Below are 19,899 nucleotides of genomic sequence, written 5' to 3'. Positions count from 1 at the left end.
TACAGCACCAGGACCGGGCTCAGTACAGAGATACAGCACCAGGACCGGGCTCAGTACAGAGATACAGCACCAGGACTGGGCTCAGTACAGAGATACAGCACCAGGACCGGGCTCAGTACAGAGATACAACACCAGGACTGGGCTCAATACAGAGATACAGCACCAGGACCGGGCTCAGTACAGAGATACAGCACCAGGACCGGGCTCAGTACAGAGATACAACACCAGGACTGGGCTCAATACAGAGATACAGCACCAGGACCGGGCTCAGTACAGAGATACAGCACCAGGACTGGGCTCAGTACAGAGATACAGCACCAGGACTGGGCTCAGTACAGAGATACAGCACCAGGACTGGGCTCAGTACAGAGATAAAACACCAGGACCGTGCTCAGATCATAAGCACAGCACCAGGACCGGGCTCACAACATAAACACAGCACCAGGACTGGGCTCAGTACACAGATACAGCACCAGGACCGGGCTCAGTACAGAGATACAGCACCAGGACTGGGCTCAGTACAGAGATACAGCACCAGGACTGGGCTCAGTACAGAGATACAGCACCAGGACCGGGCTCAGTACAGAGATACAGCACCAGGACCGGGCTCAGTACAGAGATACAGCACCAGGACCGGGCTCAGTACAGAGATACAGCACCAGGACCGGGCTCAGTACAGAGATACAGCACCAGGACCGGGCTCAGTACAGAGATACAGCACCAGGACCGGGCTCACAACATAAACACAGCACCAGGACTGGGCTCAGTACAGAGATACAGCACCAGGACTGGGCTCAGTACAGAGATACAGCACCAGGACCGGGCTCAGAACATAAACACAGCACCAGGATCAGGCTCAGTACAGAGATACAGCACCAGGACCGGGCTCAGAACATAAAAACAGCACCAGGACTGGGCTCAGTACAGAGATACAGCACCAGGATCGGGCTCAGTACAGAGATACAGCACCAGGACCGGGCTTAGTACAGAGATACAGCACCAGGACTGGGCTCAGAACATAAACCCAGCACCAGGACTGGGCTCAGAACATAAACACAGCACTAGGAGCGGCCTCAGTACAGAGATACAGCACCAGGACCGGGCTCAGAACATAAACACAGCACCAGGACTGGGCTCAGTACAGAGATACAGCACCAGGACCGGGCTCAGTACAGAGATACAGCACCAGGACAGGGCTCAGTACAGAGATACAGCACCAGGACCGGGCTCAGTACAGAGATACAGCACCAGGACCGGGCTCAGTACAGAGATACAGCACCAGGACTGGGCTCAGTACAGAGATACAGGACCGGGCTCAGTACAGAGATACAGCACCAGGACCGGGCTCAGTACAGAGATACAGCACCAGGGCCGGGCTTAGTACAGAGATACAGCACCAGGGCCGGGCTCAGTACACAGATACAGCACAAGGACCGTGCTCAGTACACAGATACAGCACAAGGACCGTGCTCAGTACACAGATACAGTACCAGGACCGGGCTCAGTACACAGATACAGCACCAGGACCGGGCTCACAACATAAACACAGCACCAGGACTGGGCTCAGTACACAGATACAGCACCAGGACCGGGCTCAGTACAGAGATACAGCACCAGGACTGGGCTCAGTACAGAGATACAGCACCAGGACTGGGCTCAGTACAGAGATACAGCACCAGGACTAGGCTCAGTACAGAGATACAGCACCAGGACCGGGCTCAGAACATAAACACAGCACCAGGATCAGGCTCAGTACAGAGATACAGCACCAGGACCGGGCTCAGTACAGAGATACAGCACCAGGACCGGGCTCACAACATAAACACAGCACCAGGACTGGGCTCAGTACAGAGATACAGCACCAGGACTGGGCTCAGTACAGAGATACAGCACCAGGACCGGGCTCAGAACATAAACACAGCACCAGGATCAGGCTCAGTACAGAGATACAGCACCAGGACCGGGCTCAGAACATAAACACAGCACCAGGACTGGGCTCAGTACAGAGATACAGCACCAGGATTGGGCTCAGAACATAAACACAGCACCAGGATCGGGCTCAGTACAGAGATACAGCACCAGGACCGGGCTTAGTACAGAGATACAGCACCAGGACTGGGCTCAGAACATAAACCCAGCACCAGGACTGGGCTCAGAACATAAACACAGCACCAGGACTGGGCTCAGTACAGAGATACAGCACCAGGACCGGGCTCAGTACAGAGATACAGCACCAGGACAGGGCTCAGTACAGAGATACAGCACCAGGACCGGGCTCAGTACAGAGATACAGCACCAGGACCGGGCTCAGTACAGAGATACAGCACCAGGACTGGGCTCAGTACAGAGATACAGGACCGGGCTCAGTACAGAGATACAGCACCAGGACCGGGCTCAGTACAGAGATACAGCACCAGGACCGGGCTCAGTACAGAGATACAGCACCAGGACCGGGCTCAGTACAGAGATACAGCACCAGGACCGGGCTCAGTACAGAGATACAGCACCAGGACTGGGCTCAGTACAGAGATACAGGACCGGGCTCAGTACAGAGATACAGCACCAGGACCGGGCTCAGTACAGAGATACAGCACCAGGACCGGGCTCAGTACAGAGATACAGCACCAGGACCGGGCTCAGTACAGAGATACAGCACCAGGACCGGGCTCAGTACAGAGATACAGCACCAGGACAGGGCTCAGTACAGAGATCCAGGACCGGGCTCAGTACAGAGATACAGCACCAGGACCGGGCTCAGTACAGAGATACAGCACCAGGACTGGGCTCAGTACAGAGATACAGGACCGGGCTCAGTACAGAGATACAGCACCAGGACCGGGCTCAGTACAGAGATACAGCACCAGGGCCGGGCTTAGTACAGAGATACAGCACCAGGGCCGGGCTCAGTACACAGATACAGCACCAGGACTGGGCTCAGTACACAGATACAGCACAAGGACCGTGCTCAGTACACAGATACAGTACCAGGACCGGGCTCAGTACACAGATACAGCACCAGGACCGGGCTCAGTACACAGATACAGCACCAGGACCGGGCTCAGTACACAGATACAGCACCAGGACCGGGCTCAGTACACAGATACAGCACCAGGTCCGGGCTCAGTACAGAGATACAGCACCAGGACCGGGCTCAGTACAGAGATACAGCACCAGGACCGGGCTCAGTACAGAGATACAGCACCAGGACCGGGCTCAGTACAGAGAAACAGCACCAGGACCGGGCTCAGTACAGAGAAACAGCACCAGGACCGGGCTCAGTACAGAGATACAGCACCAGGACCGGGCTCAGTACAGAGATACAGCACCAGGACCGGGCTCAGTACAGAGATACAGCACCAGGACCGGGCTCAGTACAGAGATACAGCACCAGGACCGGGCTCAGTACAGAGATACAGCACCAGGACCGGGCTCAGTACAGAGATACAGCACCAGGACCGGGCTCAGTACAGAGATACAGCACCAGGACCGGGCTCAGTACAGAGATACAGCACCAGGACCGGGCTCAGTACAGAGATACAGCACCAGGACCGGGCTCAGTACAGAGAAACAGCACCAGGACCGGGCTCAGTACAGAGATACAGCACCAGGACCGGGCTCAGTACAGAGATACAGCACCAGGACCGGGCTCAGTACAGAGATACAGCACCAGGACCGGGCTCAGTACAGAGATACAGCACCAGGACCGGGCTCAGTACAGAGATACAGCACCAGGACCGGGCTCAGTACAGAGATACAGCACCAGGACCGGGCTCAGTACAGAGATACAGCACCAGGACCGGGCTCAGTACAGAGATACAGCACCAGGACCGGGCTCAGTACAGAGATACAGCACCAGGACCGGGCTCAGTACAGAGATACAGCACCAGGACCGGGCTCAGTACAGAGATACAGCACCAGGACCGGGCTCAGTACAGAGATACAGCACCAGGACCGGGCTCAGTACAGAGATACAGCACCAGGACCGGGCTCAGTACAGAGATACAGCACCAGGACCGGGCTCAGTACAGAGATACAGCACCAGGACCGGGCTCCGTACAGAGATACAGCACCAGGACCGGGTTCAGTACAGAGATACAGCACCAGGGCCGGGCTCAGTACAGAGATAAAACACCAGGACCGTGCTCAGATCATAAGCACAGCACCAGGACCGGGCTCAGAACATAAACACAGCACCAGAACTGGGCTCAGTACAGAGATACAGCACCCGGACTGGGCTCAGTAAAGAAACACAGGACCAGGCTCAGTACAGAAACACAGCACCAGGGCCAGGCTCAGTACAGAGATACAGCACCAGGACATGCCTTAGTACAGACATACAGCACCAGAACTAGTCTCTGTCCAGAAATACAGCACCAGGACTGGACTTAGGACAGAAATACAGAACCAATCTCTGTACAGAAACACAGCACTAGGGAGGGCTTCATCCACACATACATTACCAGAAAGGAGTTCTGTACAGAAATAAAGCACCAGAACCAAGTTTCTTCCAGAAATCCAGAACCGATCTCTGTACAGAAACCCAGCACCAGGACTGGGCTCAGTCCAGAATAACAGTATCGGAAACTAGTTCTGTACAGAAATTCAGCACCAGAACCAAACTCTGTATAGAAATATAGTACAAGGACCCGGCTCCGTTCACAACATATAGATTGTAATTATTATAGTAGCACCTGAAAGACGTGATTCTGTATAATGTGGGGGTGTCCGGTCCAAATCGGCAGCGCCCCATGAGGCTACACCCCCTGCCCGGTTCAGATTTCCTTCCAAATTTGTTGTCACCTGAGTCTCTTGTACCTGATGCTGCATCTCTTCACTGCGGCCACTAGGTGTCAGTCTGGGAGCGCAGATCTGTCTTGTGTGTCTCACAGGAGAGGGTTTGTTCCTATGGTGCAGGGAACACCACAGAACGGTTTGATGTTGTTTTTGGTGCAGTTTTTGAGTTTACCGGTGAAACAAGTTGTATAATTTGGCTCATGTCCCCCTTAATACAGGCACGACCCCCGTGCAAAATCACCCAACTCATGGATGCAGTGATTCCCTGGTTTTATTCTGAGGTACATGCACACTTTACAAGTTGAAGATGTTATAAGTGACCCCCCTGACCATGTGATCGGCTTCTGCAACCCAACGGAGGATTTCCAGGAAGCCAAGAGGTTAGCAAATTATTGTAAATTGTGAATGTGCCCTAATTTGACGAGTTTGCCTTTCTGGATTCAGGGAAAGCTGAATGACAAGCGCTGTGGGCGCAGCAGATGTAGTCCCTTATCTCCTCCCATACAGATGGACTATGATCAGGACCTCCCACCCTGCTATCTATGTAAATGCATGACGTTATCTTATAGTATAGAGACTTGTTCAGACTCAGCGAATCCAGACCCATCTTGTGGGAGAAGCTTTGAAACCCTGGTGGCTGATAACAGAGGACAGTAGCTGGCTGTGAGCTTCAGCCCCATGTTACATGTCAGTGGAGCGGTCACTGCCCCCTGGAAGGTCAGCGCACTCCTGTCCTGAAATACTCTGTGCTGCTGGGACACTCAGCCCCATGTTACATGTGAGCGGTCACTGCCCCCTGGAAGGTCAGCGCACTCCTGTCCTGAAATACTCTGTGCTGCTGGGACACTCAGCCCCATGTTACATGTGAGTGGTCACTGCCCCCTGGAAGGTCAGCGCACTCCTGTCCTGAAATACTCTGTGCTGCTGGGACACTCAGCCCCATGTTACATGTGAGCGGAGCGGTCACTGCCCCCTGGAAGGACAGCGCACTCCTGTCCTGAAATACTCTGTGCTGCTGGGACACTCAGCCCTATGTTACATGTGAGCGGTCACTGCCCCCTGGAAGGTCAGCGCACTCCTGTCCTGAAATACTCTGTGCTGCTGGGACACTCAGCCCCATGTTACATGTGAGTGGTGGGTTCACTGCCCCCTGGAAGGTCAGCACACTCCTGTCCTGAAATACTCTGTGCTGCTGGGACACTCAGCCCCATGTTACATGTGAGTGGTCACTGCCCCCTGGAAGGTCAGTGCACTCCTGTCCTGAAATACTCTGTGCTGCTGGGACACTCAGCCCCATGTTACATGTGAGTGGTCACTGCCCCCTGGAAGGTCAGCGCACTCCTGTCCTGAAATACTCTGTGCTGCTGGGACACTCAGCCCCATGTTACATGTGAGTGGTGCGGTCACTGCCCCCTGGAAGGTCAGCGCACTCCTGTCCTGAAATACTCTGTGCTGCTGGGACACTCAGCCCCATGTTACATGTGAGCGGTCACTGCCCCCTGGAAGGTCAGCACACTCCTGTCCTGAAATACTCTGTGCTGCTGGGACACTCAGCCCCATGTTACATGTGAGCGGTCACTGCCCCCTGGAAGGTCAGCACACTCCTGTCCTGAAATACTCTGTGCTGCTGGGACACTCAGCCCCATGTTACATGTGAGCGGTCACTGCCCCCTGGAAGGTCAGCGCACTCCTGTCCTGAAATACTCTGTGCTGCTGGGACACTCAGCCCCATGTTACATGTCAGTGGAGCGGTCACTGCCCCCTGGAAGGTCAGCGCACTCCTGTCCTGAAATACTCTGTGCTGCTGGGACACTCAGCCCCATGTGACATGTGAGCGGTCACTGCCCCCTGGAAGGTCAGCGCACTCCTGTCCTGAAATACTCTGTGCTGCTGGGACACTCAGCCCCATGTTACATGTGAGCGGTCACTGCCCCCTGGAAGGTCAGCGCACTCCTGTCCTGAAATACTCTGTGCTGCTGGGACACTCAGCCCCATGTTACATGTGAGTGGTCACTGCCCCCTGGAAGGTCAGCGCACTCCTGTCCTGAAATACTCTGTGCTGCTGGGACACTCAGCCCCATGTTACATGTGAGTGGTCACTGCCCCCTGGAAGGTCAGCACACTCCTGTCCTGAAATACTCTGTGCTGCTGGGACACTCAGCCCCATGTTACATGTGAGCGGTCACTGCCCCCTGGAAGGTCAGCGCACTCCTGTCCTGAAATACTCTGTGCTGCTGGGACACTCAGCCCCATGTTACATGTGAGTGGTCACTGCCCCCTGGAAGGTCAGCACACTCCTGTCCTGAAATACTCTGTGCTGCTGGGACACTCAGCCCCATGTTACATGTGAGCGGTCACTGCCCCCTGGAAGGTCAGCGCACTCCTGTCCTGAAATACTCTGTGCTGCTGGGACACTCAGCCCCATGTTACATGTGAGCGGTCACTGGCCCCTGGAAGGTCAGCACACTCCTGTCCTGAAATACTCTGTGCTGCTGGGACACTCAGCCCCATGTTACATGTGAGCGGAGCGGTCACTGCCCCCTGGAAGGTCAGCACACTCCTGTCCTGAAATACTCTGTGCTGCTGGGACACTCAGCCCCATGTTACATGTGAGCGGTCACTGCCCCCTGGAAGGTCAGCACACTCCTGTCCTGAAATACTCTGTGCTGCTGGGACACTCAGCCCCATATTACATGTGAGCGGTCACTGCCCCCTGGAAGGTCAGCGCACTCCTGTCCTGAAATACTCTGTGCTGCTGGGACACTCAGCCCCATGTTACATGTGAGTGGTCACTGCCCCCTGGAAGGTCAGCGCACTCCTGTCCTGAAATACTCTGTGCTGCTGGGACACTCAGCCCCATGTTACATGTGAGTGGTCACTGCCCCCTGGAAGGTCAGCGCACTCCTGTCCTGAAATACTCTGTGCTGCTGGGACACTCAGCCCCATGTTACATGTGAGCGGTCACTGCCCCCTGGAAGATCAGCGCACTCCTGTCCTGAAATACTCTGTGCTGCTGGGACACTCAGCCCCATGTTACATGTGAGCGGAGCGGTCACTGCCCCCTGGAAGGTCAGCGCACTCCTGTCCTGAAATACTCTGTGCTGCTGGGACACTCAGCCCCATGTTACATGTGAGCGGAGCGGTCACTGCCCCCTGGAAGGTCAGCACACTCCTGTCCTGAAATACTCTGTGCTGCTGGGACACTCAGCCCCATGTTACATGTGAGCGGTCACTGCCCCCTGGAAGGTCAGCGCACTCCTGTCCTGAAATACTCTGTGCTGCTGGGACACTCAGCCCCATGTTACATGTGAGCGGTCACTGCCCCCTGGAAGGTCAGCACACTCCTGTCCTGAAATACTCTGTGCTGCTGGGACACTCAGCCCCATGTTACATGTGAGCGGTCACTGCCCCCTGGAAGGTCAGCGCACTCCTGTCCTGAAATACTCTGTGCTGCTGGGACACTCAGCCCCATGTTACATGTGAGCGGTCACTGCCCCCTGGAAGGTCAGCGCACTCCTGTCCTGAAATACTCTGTGCTGCTGGGACACTCAGCCCCATGTTACATGTGAGCGGTCACTGCCCCCTGGAAGGTCAGCACACTCCTGTCCTGAAATACTCTGTGCTGCTGGGACACTCAGCCCATGTTACATGTGAGCGGTCACTGCCCCCTGGAAGGTCAGCGCACTCCTGTCCTGAAATACTCTGTGCTGCTGGGACACTCAGCCCATGTTACATGTGAGCGGTCACTGCCCCCTGGAAGGTCAGCACACTCCTGTCCTGAAATACTCTGTGCTGCTGGGACACTCAGCCCCATGTTACATGTGAGCGGTCACTGCCCCCTGGAAGATCAGCACACTCCTGTCCTGAAATACTCTGTGCTGCTGGGACACTCAGCCCCATGTTACATGTGAGCGGAGCGGTCACTGCCCCCTGGAAGGTCAGCGCACTCCTGTCCTGAAATACTCTGTGCTGCTGGGACACTCAGCCCTATGTTACATGTGAGCGGTCACTGCCCCCTGGAAGGTCAGCGCACTCCTGTCCTGAAATACTCTGTGCTGCTGGGACACTCAGCCCCATGTGACATGTGAGCGGTCACTGCCCCCTGGAAGGTCAGCGCACTCCTGTCCTCAAATACTCTGTGCTGCTGGGACACTCAGCCCCATGTTACATGTGAGCGGTCACTGCCCCCTGGAAGGTCAGCGCACTCCTGTCCTGAAATACTCTGTGCTGCTGGGACACTCAGCCCCATGTTACATGTGAGCGGTCACTGCCCCCTGGAAGATCAGCACACTCCTGTCCTGAAATACTCTGTGCTGCTGGGACACTCAGCCCCATATTACATGTGATTGGAGAGGTCACTGCCCCCTGGAAGGTCAGCACACTCCTGTCCTGAAATACTCTGTGCTGCTGGGACACTCAGCCCCATGTTACATGTGAGTGGAGCGGTCACTGCCCCCTGGAAGGTCAGCGCACTCCTGTCCTGAAATACTCTGTGCTGCTGGGACACTCAGCCCCATGTTACATGTGAGTGGTCACTGCCCCCTGGAAGATCAGCACACTCCTGTCCTGAAATACTCTGTGCTGCTGGGACACTCAGCCCCATGTTACATGTGAGCGGAGCGGTCACTGCCCCCTGGAAGGTCAGCACACTCCTGTCCTGAAATACTCTGTGCTGCTGGGACACTCAGCCCCATGTTACATGTGAGCGGTCACTGCCCCCTGGAAGGTCAGCACACTCCTGTCCTGAAATACTCTGTGCTGCTGGGACACTCAGCCCCATGTTACATGTGAGTGGTGCGGTCACTGCCCCCTGGAAGGTCAGCACACTCCTGTCCTGAAATACTCTGTGCTGCTGGGACACTCAGCCCCATGTTACATGTGAGTGGTCACTGCTCCCGGAAGGACAGCGCACTTCCTGTCCTGAAATACTCTGTGCTGCTGGGACACTCAGCCCCATGTTACATGTGAGCGGTCACTGCCCCCTGGAAGGTCAGCGCACTCCTGTCCTGAAATACTCTGTGCTGCTGGGACACTCAGCCCCATGTTACATGTGAGTGGTCACTGCCCCCTGGAAGGTCAGCGCACTCCTGTCCTGAAATACTCTGTGCTGCTGGGACACTCAGCCCCATGTTACATGTGAGCGGTCACTGCTCCCTGGAAGGTCAGCGCACTCCTGTCCTGAAATACTCTGTGCTGCTGGGACACTCAGCCCCATGTTACATGTGAGCGGTCACTGCCCCCTGGAAGGTCAGCACACTCCTGTCCTGAAATACTCTGTGCTGCTGGGACACTCAGCCCCATGTGACATGTGAGCGGTCACTGCCCCCTGGAAGGTCAGCGCACTCCTGTCCTGAAATACTCTGTGCTGCTGGGACACTCAGCCCCATGTTACATGTGAGCGGTCACTGCCCCCTGGAAGGTCAGCGCAGTCCTGTCCTGAAATACTCTGTGCTGCTGGGACACTCAGCCCCATGTTACATGTGAGTGGTCACTGCCCCTGGAAGGTCAGCACACTCCTGTCCTGAAATACTCTGTGCTGCTGGGACACTCAGCCCCATGTTACATGTGAGCGGTCACTGCCCCCTGGAAGGTCAGCACACTCCTGTCCTGAAATACTCTGTGCTGCTGGGACACTCAGCCCCATGTTACATGTGAGCGGTCACTGCCCCTGGAAGGTCAGCGCACTCCTGTCCTGAAATACTCTGTGCTGCTGGGACACTCAGCCCCATGTTACATGTGAGCGGTCACTGTCCCCTGGAAGGTCAGCACACTCCTCTCCCGCTGCAGTCCTCATGTATCAGCAGTCCTGGGGATGATAAGACATGGAGGCAGCAGACGCCCTTTCATGTCACCACGTCCTTATCTGTGGATCTCGTAAACTTTGATGTGGGCTGGATACCAGTCACCCCCTAAAGACTGTCTCTACATGGGGGGAGCCCACCAATCACACAGCTATTACATCCCCCCCCCCCCTCATGTGTTATTACAGGGGTACGGAAAGTATTCAGACCCTTTACATTTCTGACTTTTGGTTGGTAAGATCAAAAAAGTTCTGTCCCCTAGAGTGCACATTACTGGGGGGCAGAGTGCACATTACTGGGGGGCAGAGTGCACATTACTGGGGGGTAGAGTGCACATTACGGGGGGTGGGGCAGAGGGCACATTACTGGGGGGTAGAGTGCACATTACTGGGCGGCAGAGGGCACATTACTGGGGGGGGCAGAGGGCACATTACTGGGGGGGGGCAGAGGGCACATTACTAGGGGGGGCAGAGGGCACATTACTGAGGGAGGGCAGAGTGCACATTACTAGGGGGGCAGGGTACACATTATTGGGGGGGGGCGTGGTGCACATTACTGGGGGGGGCAGAGGGCACATTACTGGGGGGGGGCAGAAGGCACATTACTGGGGGGGCAGAGTGCACATTACTGGGGGGGGGGGCAGAAGGCACATTACTGGTGAGGCAGAGGGCACATTACTGGGGGGGGGGCAGAGTGCACATTACTGGAGGGGCAGAGTGCACATTACTGGGGGGGGGGGGCAGAGGGCACATTACTGGGGGGCAGAGTGTACATTACTGGGCAGAGAGCACATTACTGGGGGGGCAGAGGGCACATTACTGGGGGGGGGGTAGAGTGCACATTACTGGGGGGCAGAATATTGGGGGGGGGCAGAGTGCACATTACTGGGGGGCAGAAGGCACATTATTGGGGGGGGGGGCAGAGGGGGCAACATTACTGGGGGGGGGGCAGAGTGCACATTACTGGGGGGCAGGAGGCACATTATTGGGGGGGGGGCAGAGGGCACATTACTGGGGGGTGCAGAGTGCACATTACTGGGGGGCAGAGGGCACATTACTGGGGGGCATAATGCACATTACTGGGGGCAGAAGGCACATTATTGGGGGGGGGGGCAGAGGGCATATTAATGAGGGAAAATAGAACTTTTTTGATCTTACCAATTGGCTGCAATGAAACAAAGAGTGAATGTGAAGGGGTCTGAATACTTTGTACATGATAAGATGGCGGATCCCTTAAAGGGTTACTGGGAGTTCAGTCATATCTATGGTGGCCATAGTGGTTGTCACCCAGCTTTCCGAGGGTCTGAAAGAACTTAAAAGCTGTAGAATAATTTTATCAGTTTGATCCAATTATAGATAGTGATGAAGATCAATAATCCTTCCAGCTCCTGCCACACTACAAGACTGAGCGCACACTCAATTTCCGAAGGAACCTGCACAGCAGCAACATTTTTATTAAAGCTTAGTCATGTCTACTTACACTAATGACAGCATTCCTAAATCTTCTACATTAATAAAGGCATAAACCTCTTTAAATAACCCTTCTTAAAGGGAACCTGTCAGCAGGAGTGATCATGGAGCCTGCAGCCAGTGTTATGTATTGTCCCTGGAGAGATGTGTGTTCAGACCTTTGTGTTTGTTGTTAGTAGCAGCAGAACTGTGATATGTGGATTTACATTCCAGTGTTGTAGTTTCACCAGGTGCAATGGGGAATTGTCCTCACACTGCTACCCTACATCCAAAAGCCTTACAGTAGAGGGGGACTGGAGTAGTTAAAACGCCCCCCAGTGCACTTGGAGAAGCTACAGTCCTAGAATGTAGATCTATATATCACAGTCCTGCTGCTACTAAAAACATACACATAATCAGACCTTTGTATATGTTGTTAGTAGCAGCAGGACTGTGATGTATGGATTTATATTCTAGGATTGTAGCATCTCCACGTGCACTAGGGGGGTGTACTCACACTGCTGTGTTCTGTGCTCTCTGCAGCCAGTGTTATATATTGTCCGTATAGAGATGTTTAATCATACCTATCTGTATGTATGTTGTTAGTAGCAGCAGGACTGTAATATTTATATTTACAGAATTGTGATTTCTCCAAGTGCATTATGAGCGTGTCCTCACACTGCTGTGCTCTGTGTTACTTCACACGCCCTCCCTTCTCCTGTGAGTAAAGCTGGCTTTAGTTTGAATACTCAGCAGTCACTCATCACTAAGGGTGGAGGCACTCTATGAGGGCTGCGCATGTGTAGAACAGACAGATTCTTCACTGCGCATGCGCGGCCCCCCATGAAATATAGTTATCTCTTTGGGTGCTGATAAATGGGCTCGGGAGAAGTGATAGACTCCCATGACAGAGCCATCACCTAAGGTTCTCCAGACTCCTTCATACATGTACTGGAGCGGCCATGTATGTGTCATGCGCCATGCTACATGTGTTCCCTCCTGGGGTGGCTGTCCAGCAACCTGCTGACTGTTTCCCTAGATAACCCTCACAATGGTGACGCCATAGAGTTGACCCTCACATTTTAATGCCATTTCTATGGGGTCGTCCCCACTATATTCGATTCCACGCGGGAAGACGTATGTCAGTGACATCACTCCCTCATCCACCCTCATCCTGGGGAGGAAAGATTTATGGGAAATCAACCAAAAATTCCAAGTTTTTTTGCATAGATTATCCAGGATTATAAACATCAGGATCCGCTCGCTGCCAAAAATCGCAGCATACGTCGTAGCGTCATTGTCAAGTTTATCAGTAGTTTCCGGTTTTCCCCGCTCAATGTAGGAGCACCATGCTGAGGACTTAAAGGGGAAGTCCACCTTAGAAGGACCAGCAGTGAAGGACCTTAGTGTGAGAGGCGCCCTCCATGAGTCTACATCATCCCATTCAGTTTGGTCCATTCGTAGATGTCCTGCTCGCACACAATGTCCGAGTTGATGAGCAGGTAGCGGTCGCCCACGCAGAAGTGTTTCTGACACGCGGCGCACTTGAAGCACTCCAGGTGGTAGACCTTGTCCTTCACCCTCATGGTCATCTCAAAGGCCCGGATCCTCTTGTCACATGAGGCGCATAGACCGTCCTGGCCGAAAAGTCTGCAAGAGACGGGACATTGTTAACTCCTGCTGGAATCTACATTATGTCTGAGACACGGCCGCCATCTTGAAAGCCGCTATATTGGATCCAGTACAAGTTTTTTTCCGATATGATGGTATCATAGAAGATCAGAATTGTCTCAGAAATCGATTGCCGCAGTCAGATCTGTAATCTGATCAGCACAGATATGATTCTCATGTGGGTTCATAACGTTTGGATCCACATGTCACAGGGATCGATCCCGATTCTGTGCTGATAACTTCTGAACCACAGGAGATATAACGGATCTGATTGCGGCAATCGGCTTCTGAGACAATTCCCGTCTTCTTTCATATGTTACATGACACCATCACGTCGGAAAAACTTGCCTTGGATCGAAGATGGCGGCAATCAAGATGGCGACCATGTTTTGAACACCCCCTGGCCCTCTTTGTACCTGAGGTAGTCTCGGCGGCACAGCTTGCGTCCTAGCTTGTAGTAGAGCCTCCTCCCCACCTCCCCGAGGCGGCAGCCGCACAGGTCGCAGCTCAGACAGTCCTCGTGCCAGTACTGGTCGATGGCCTTCAGGAAGTAGCGGTCCCCGATGTTCTGCTGGCAGCCCCCACATGTCAGCAGTGAGGGGGGGATCTGCAGGACCTCATCCACGGGCTCACTGGCGGGAAGACATAGACAGATCGGTCACACACGGCGTCATAACATTGCGAATGTCTCACACAAACAATTCCTAAAAATTAGGAAAACCCAAACATGTGAGGGGCCGACCCTACAGCTAGAGGCTCACACAACCCAAGTTATACCCCGGTGTCACCCCCATTACTGGGCCAGGAAGTACATTTTAGGAGCACGTGGGGTACAGAAGAAATTTACACCAATCAGAGCTCAGCTTTCATTTTCCCACAGGGATTTTGAAAATAGAAGCTGAGCTCTGATTGGTTGCCATGGGAAACTAGACCTGTTTTGCTCTCTGATAAATATCCTCTAAATCCTGAACACGTTTTTCCCAAAAAAACTAAATTTCCAAAGAGTTTATTCTCTGAAATGCTAATTCAGTCTCCAGTGTGTGGAGATATTACATCATGGGGTCTCATCGACGCGACGCGACGCGACGCGATAATATTATGTTACTATAGTATTATGATATGATGTCACATTCTATGGTGCACAGTGATGTCCCCCCTAGACCAGACCGCCCCCCGCACTACATAGACTCATTAAAGGGAGGTCTCTGATCAGCCACGGCTCCTTTAAGACTTGTGTTTTGGACAATAACGTTTTATTATTAGGGTCGTACAATGGTCACATGACACCTCACCCCTAGTGACGTCTTATCAACGTTATGACCTAATGAAACCCGACATCAGCTACTGACTTTCCCTACAGCTCCACCAGTGGTGAAACAAGGCACTACACAATGTCCATTGAAATGTATGGGCTGCCGGACGTGCTGGGTCCTCCAGAGCGAGAGACGCTCTATGTCGGAGTCTCCTCGCTGGTACAGTACAGACGATCCTCAGGTGGATTCTGGTTCTGATACAATAATAGGTCCGATTTGTGATATTGCAGCCCCTGTGAGAGGTCGCAGGACCCCACAGACGTCTCCAGCACCGGAGGGTGTTTGTAGATAACAGATTACTCCACGCTCAGTACAGCGGGCGACCCCCAGGAGGGCGAGGGCTCAGGTTGTTTTCTTCTGATGTCTATGAAAGTTCTTCCTGTCACAGCACTCCACAGCCCCACCTGGCTCCATGACTATGTGTGGTGGATATGGCGGTATTATATTTCAGGATGCGCTGATCCCCCCTCCCCTGGTCATGTCATGCCTCACTTATTCAGATAAGAAGTGGGAGCCATGGAAGAAGTAATAACCTCAGCAGAAAGTTCTGCTCTGCCCTGATAACACCCGGAATATTCCGCGGCTTCATAAATATGTCGTAGGGAAAACCGGACGCACAATATGATGCAATACAGGAGATGTCATGATACACTATCTATCTCATATCTTTCTATCAGCCGCCTGTCTTGTGTAGATACTTTATGACAACATTGGGGCAGATTTACCTGGTCCTGTCGCAATCCCGCGGTGCGTTGTCCGACGAGGATTCGGGTCCGGCGCGTACATCCGAGTTCCTGCATCCGTCGCTTCACCGCCGAGGTCCGCCGGAGTTCACCTTCTTCTTCCTGGTGCATGTGAGTGCTTGATCTTGCGACAAAAAACCTTTTTTTAAATTCTGCGGTTTGTCCGAATCCGTCGTGTTGTCCGATGACCGCCCCACGATTTCTGTCACATGAATGATGGCGCCGATGCGCCACAATCAGGAAATATTCGGGAAACCAGTCGAAAGTGCGCAGTTCGGACCCTTAGTAAATGAGCCCCAATGTGTGCACCACATGGCAGTATTATCATTTATCTTGTATTGATTTCTATAGTGTCTGTACAACGTAGCAGTGTTATTTGAAAACTATATGGCAGTATTTTGTGGGCACTATATATTGTAATATATTGTATGGGCAGTACATGGCAGTGTTTCTATCCATCTGTCCTGTGTGTACTATATGGTGGTATTATTTGAATACTCATATCTATCTCTATCTATGTGTGAGCACTTTATGACATTATTACGTATATGAATACATACATTGAATATAATGAGGGCATTGCCTGGCAGCGTTATATTCGATCTATCTTCATCCCTGCACTATATGGCGGTATTATTTGAATACTCATATCTATATCTATGTGTGTGCACATAATGGGGCAGATTTACTTACCCGGTCCTATCGCGATTCTGCGGTGCGTTCGGGTCTGCCGCAATTCACTAAGATCGCGTGCAAGCCGGCGCCGATGCGCCAAAATCCGATCGGGTGCGGCAAAATCCCAGGGCAATTCGGCGCAAAACAGAAATCGTCGGGAAACCCAACGAAAATGTTCTCCGCGCACCCTTAGTAAATGAGCCCCAATGACTTGACTACCATATTGCAGTATTATTTCGGCAAAGGCTGTCTGCATTATATGGGCATTACATGTCGGTGTTATTTACCTATCTGATTTGTGTGCACTATATGGCAGTATTATTATCTAATATAATATTATTATTGCTGCCCCACTCATCATGAGGATATATAACTCCTCTCTGCGGTAGCTCGCCCGGGTGATGTAGTGTTACTAACATCTTCGTGTAGCAGAGGCGACTTTGCACTTTTAACCCTATCATGTTAATGCCATAAGAAATAAACACATACAGTACAATATCAGAAAGCTTGTGCCATATCGCACACTGAGCTCTGCTACATGGGAAACACATGGGGGTCAGTGTCTATAATAGGACACAACACTGGATGCCCCTATATAAGGCCAAATTAGGAGTGCAACAGTTGTGGGAGTCTACCCCCGGGGTCACTACCCCAAAATATCACCGAATCCCCCCCATATGCTGCCCAATGCTAACCCCTGACCACCATCTGTCATATCTCCCAATACTGTAATGGACAGGACTGCCCCCTCCCTTAGTATAAGACCCCCTAGGCGCTTACTCTGTAGGGTCCAGACTCTTCCTCTCTATGGCCGATGACATTTGCCTTCTCCGATGTCGTATTGTCCGCCCAAGGATCTGTGGTTTTTCTTCTTCGCAGTCGTAGAATCCCCCTCTCGTCACAAATCCTGGTGCCCCCCAATGCCAGAGCGTCCCCCCCGACTCCCGGCGTCACTGAGCGGAGCCTTCTCCATCCTCTGTGTGAGAGGGAAGCCTCTGTCACTTATATAGCCAGCGCTGTCCCCTCTGCTGCGTTACCTCCTTGGCTCTGCCCCTTCGCTTTCATTTCCTTTTTCCTGATCACCATTCAAATACAATAGAAGGAAATGGTATTTAAAGGCACAGCTGCCGCCTCTGTCTGGGGGTCTCTGCGCAGCCCACCTCCTCCTGGGCTCTTACATTGCAGCTGTCTCCTTCATTAACCCCCTGCTGTCCCCGGGGATAGCCTCTGTGCCTGGCAGGTAGCAGCTCAGGGCGGCTGGGATTACAGGGGTTAATCCCCCCACCCCACCCTGTAAATGGTTTTATGGCGTTTTTTTAATTACAGGATTATGGGCGGCAATAAAGTGTCAATTATTTCATATGATTTGCATAAATGATGAGATTCCGTCGTTAAGTCCAGAGCCGCTGGATACTGTCAGTGTCAGGGGTATCAGGACATTTGCAATAGGTTCAGACATGGTTTGGTGTAGTGGCCACAGCCTGACCCGTCCCCCGTAACAGCAGAGGGGGTGACCGAGGGGGCAGGGACCACCACACACAGACATTGGGGGATTTTACAAATATATTGTAGTTAAATGAGTAATACAATGCAATATAATAGCGCCACACAGTGCACACCCAATGCAGATATTCTCTACCTCTCCATCAGACAGTATCCAAATAATACCGTCATATGGTGCCCACACAATACTGCGCCTAATATTACCAAACTGTATCCAAATAATGCTGTCACATAGTACAATACAGAAAAGAGAGGCATAAAAAATACCATACATACTTGTGTCTTGTCAGCATGTAGTAATACTGTCATATAGTGCCCACACAATACTGTACCTAATATCACTGCACTACAGTATCCAAATAATACTGTCATATAGTGCCCGCACAATACTGTACCTAATATCACTGCACTACAGTATCCAAATAATACTGTCATATAGTGCCCGCACAATAGTGTACCTAATATCACTGCACTACAGTATCCAAATAATACTGTCATATAGTGCCCGCACAATACTGTACCTAATATCACTGCACAGTATCCAAATAATACTGTCATATAGTGCCCACACAATACTGTACCTAATATCACTGCACTACAGTATCCAAATAATACTGTCATATAGTGCCCGCACAATACTGTACCTAATATCACTGCACAGTATCCAAATAATACTGTCATATAGTGCCCGCACAATACTGTACCTAATATCACTGCACTACAGTATCCAAATAATACTGTCATATAGTGCCCACACAATACTGTACCTAATATCACTGCACTACAGTATCCAAATAATACTGTCATATAGTGCCCGCACAATAGTGTACCTAATATCACTGCACTACAGTATCCAAATAATACTGTCATATAGTGCCCGCACAATACTGTACCTAATATCACTGCACAGTATCCAAATAATACTGTCATATAGTGCCCACACAATACTGTACCTAATATCACTGCACTACAGTATCCAAATAATACTGTCATATAGTGCCCACACAATACTGTACCTAATATCACTGCACTACAGTATCCAAATAATACTGTCATATAGTGCCCGCACAATACTGTACCTAATATCACTGCACTACAGTATCCAAATAATACTGTCATATAGTGCCCACACAATACTGTACCTAATATCACTGTACAATATCCATATAATACTGTCATATAGTGCCCACACAATACTGTATCTAATATCACTGTACAATATCCATATAATACTGTCATATAGTGCCCACACAATACTGTATCTAATATCACTGTACAATATCCAAATAATACTGTCATATAGTGCCCACACAATACTGTACCTAATATCACTGCACTACAGTATCCAAATAATACTGTCATATAGTGCCCGCACAATACTGTACCTAATATCACTGCACTACAGTATCCAAATAATACTGTCATATAGTGCCCGCACAATACTGTACCTAATATCACTGCACTACAGTATCCAAATAATACTGTCATATAGTGCCCGCACAATACTGTACCTAATATCACTGCACTACAGTATCCAAATAATACTGTCATATAGTGCCCGCACAATACTGTACCTAATATCACTGCACAGTATCCAAATAATACTGTCATATAGTGCCCGCACAATACTGTACCTAATATCACTGCACTACAGTATCCAAATAATACTGTCATATAGTGCCCGCACAATACTGTACCTAATATCACTGCACTACAGTATCCAAATAATACTGTCATATAGTGCCCGCACAATACTGTACCTAATATCACTGCACAGTAGCCAAATAATACTGTCATATAGTGCCCGCACAATACTGTACCTAATATCACTGCACTACAGTATCCAAATAATACTGTCATATAGTGCCCGCACAATACTGACCTAATATCACTGTACAATATCCATATAATACTGTCATATAGTGCCCACACAATACTGTACCCAATATCA

The 19,899-nt window shown here is 51.5% G+C and overlaps 1 protein-coding gene across 1 annotated transcript; it reads right to left on the bottom strand.

Moving 5' to 3' along the window:
- Nucleotides 1–12,014: 12,014 nt before the first annotated feature.
- Nucleotides 12,015–17,598, bottom strand: LMO2 (LIM domain only 2). The gene is made up of 3 exons (XM_072119086.1): nt 17,226–17,598; nt 14,131–14,346; nt 12,015–13,693 (listed from the first exon to the last, which is right to left on the bottom strand). Exons 1-3 carry the CDS (start codon nt 17,264–17,266, stop codon nt 13,474–13,476), a joined length of 477 nt encoding a protein of 158 aa, XP_071975187.1. The 5' UTR covers nt 17,267–17,598; the 3' UTR covers nt 12,015–13,473.
- Between the last annotated feature and the right edge of the window lie 2,301 nt (nt 17,599–19,899).

Source organism: Engystomops pustulosus, chromosome 7 (genome assembly GCF_040894005.1).
Source record: "Engystomops pustulosus chromosome 7, aEngPut4.maternal, whole genome shotgun sequence".
In the NCBI taxonomy this organism is placed as follows: domain Eukaryota; kingdom Metazoa; phylum Chordata; class Amphibia; order Anura; family Leptodactylidae; genus Engystomops; species Engystomops pustulosus.
The sequence above is the reverse complement of the archived record's forward strand: the minus strand, read 5'-3'. Positions and strand labels throughout refer to the sequence as shown.

Coding starts and splice junctions, on each gene's coding strand:
- LMO2 (XM_072119086.1), bottom strand. CDS start 17,266: ATGTCATCGGCCATAGAGAGGAAGAGTCTGGACCCTACAGA. Junction 14,347..17,225: donor AAGAGTCTGGACCCTACAGA/GTAAGCGCCTAG, acceptor TCTTCCCGCCAG/TGAGCCCGTGGATGAGGTCC. Junction 13,694..14,130: donor TGCCGCCGAGACTACCTCAG/GTACAAAGAGGG, acceptor CGTCTCTTGCAG/ACTTTTCGGCCAGGACGGTC.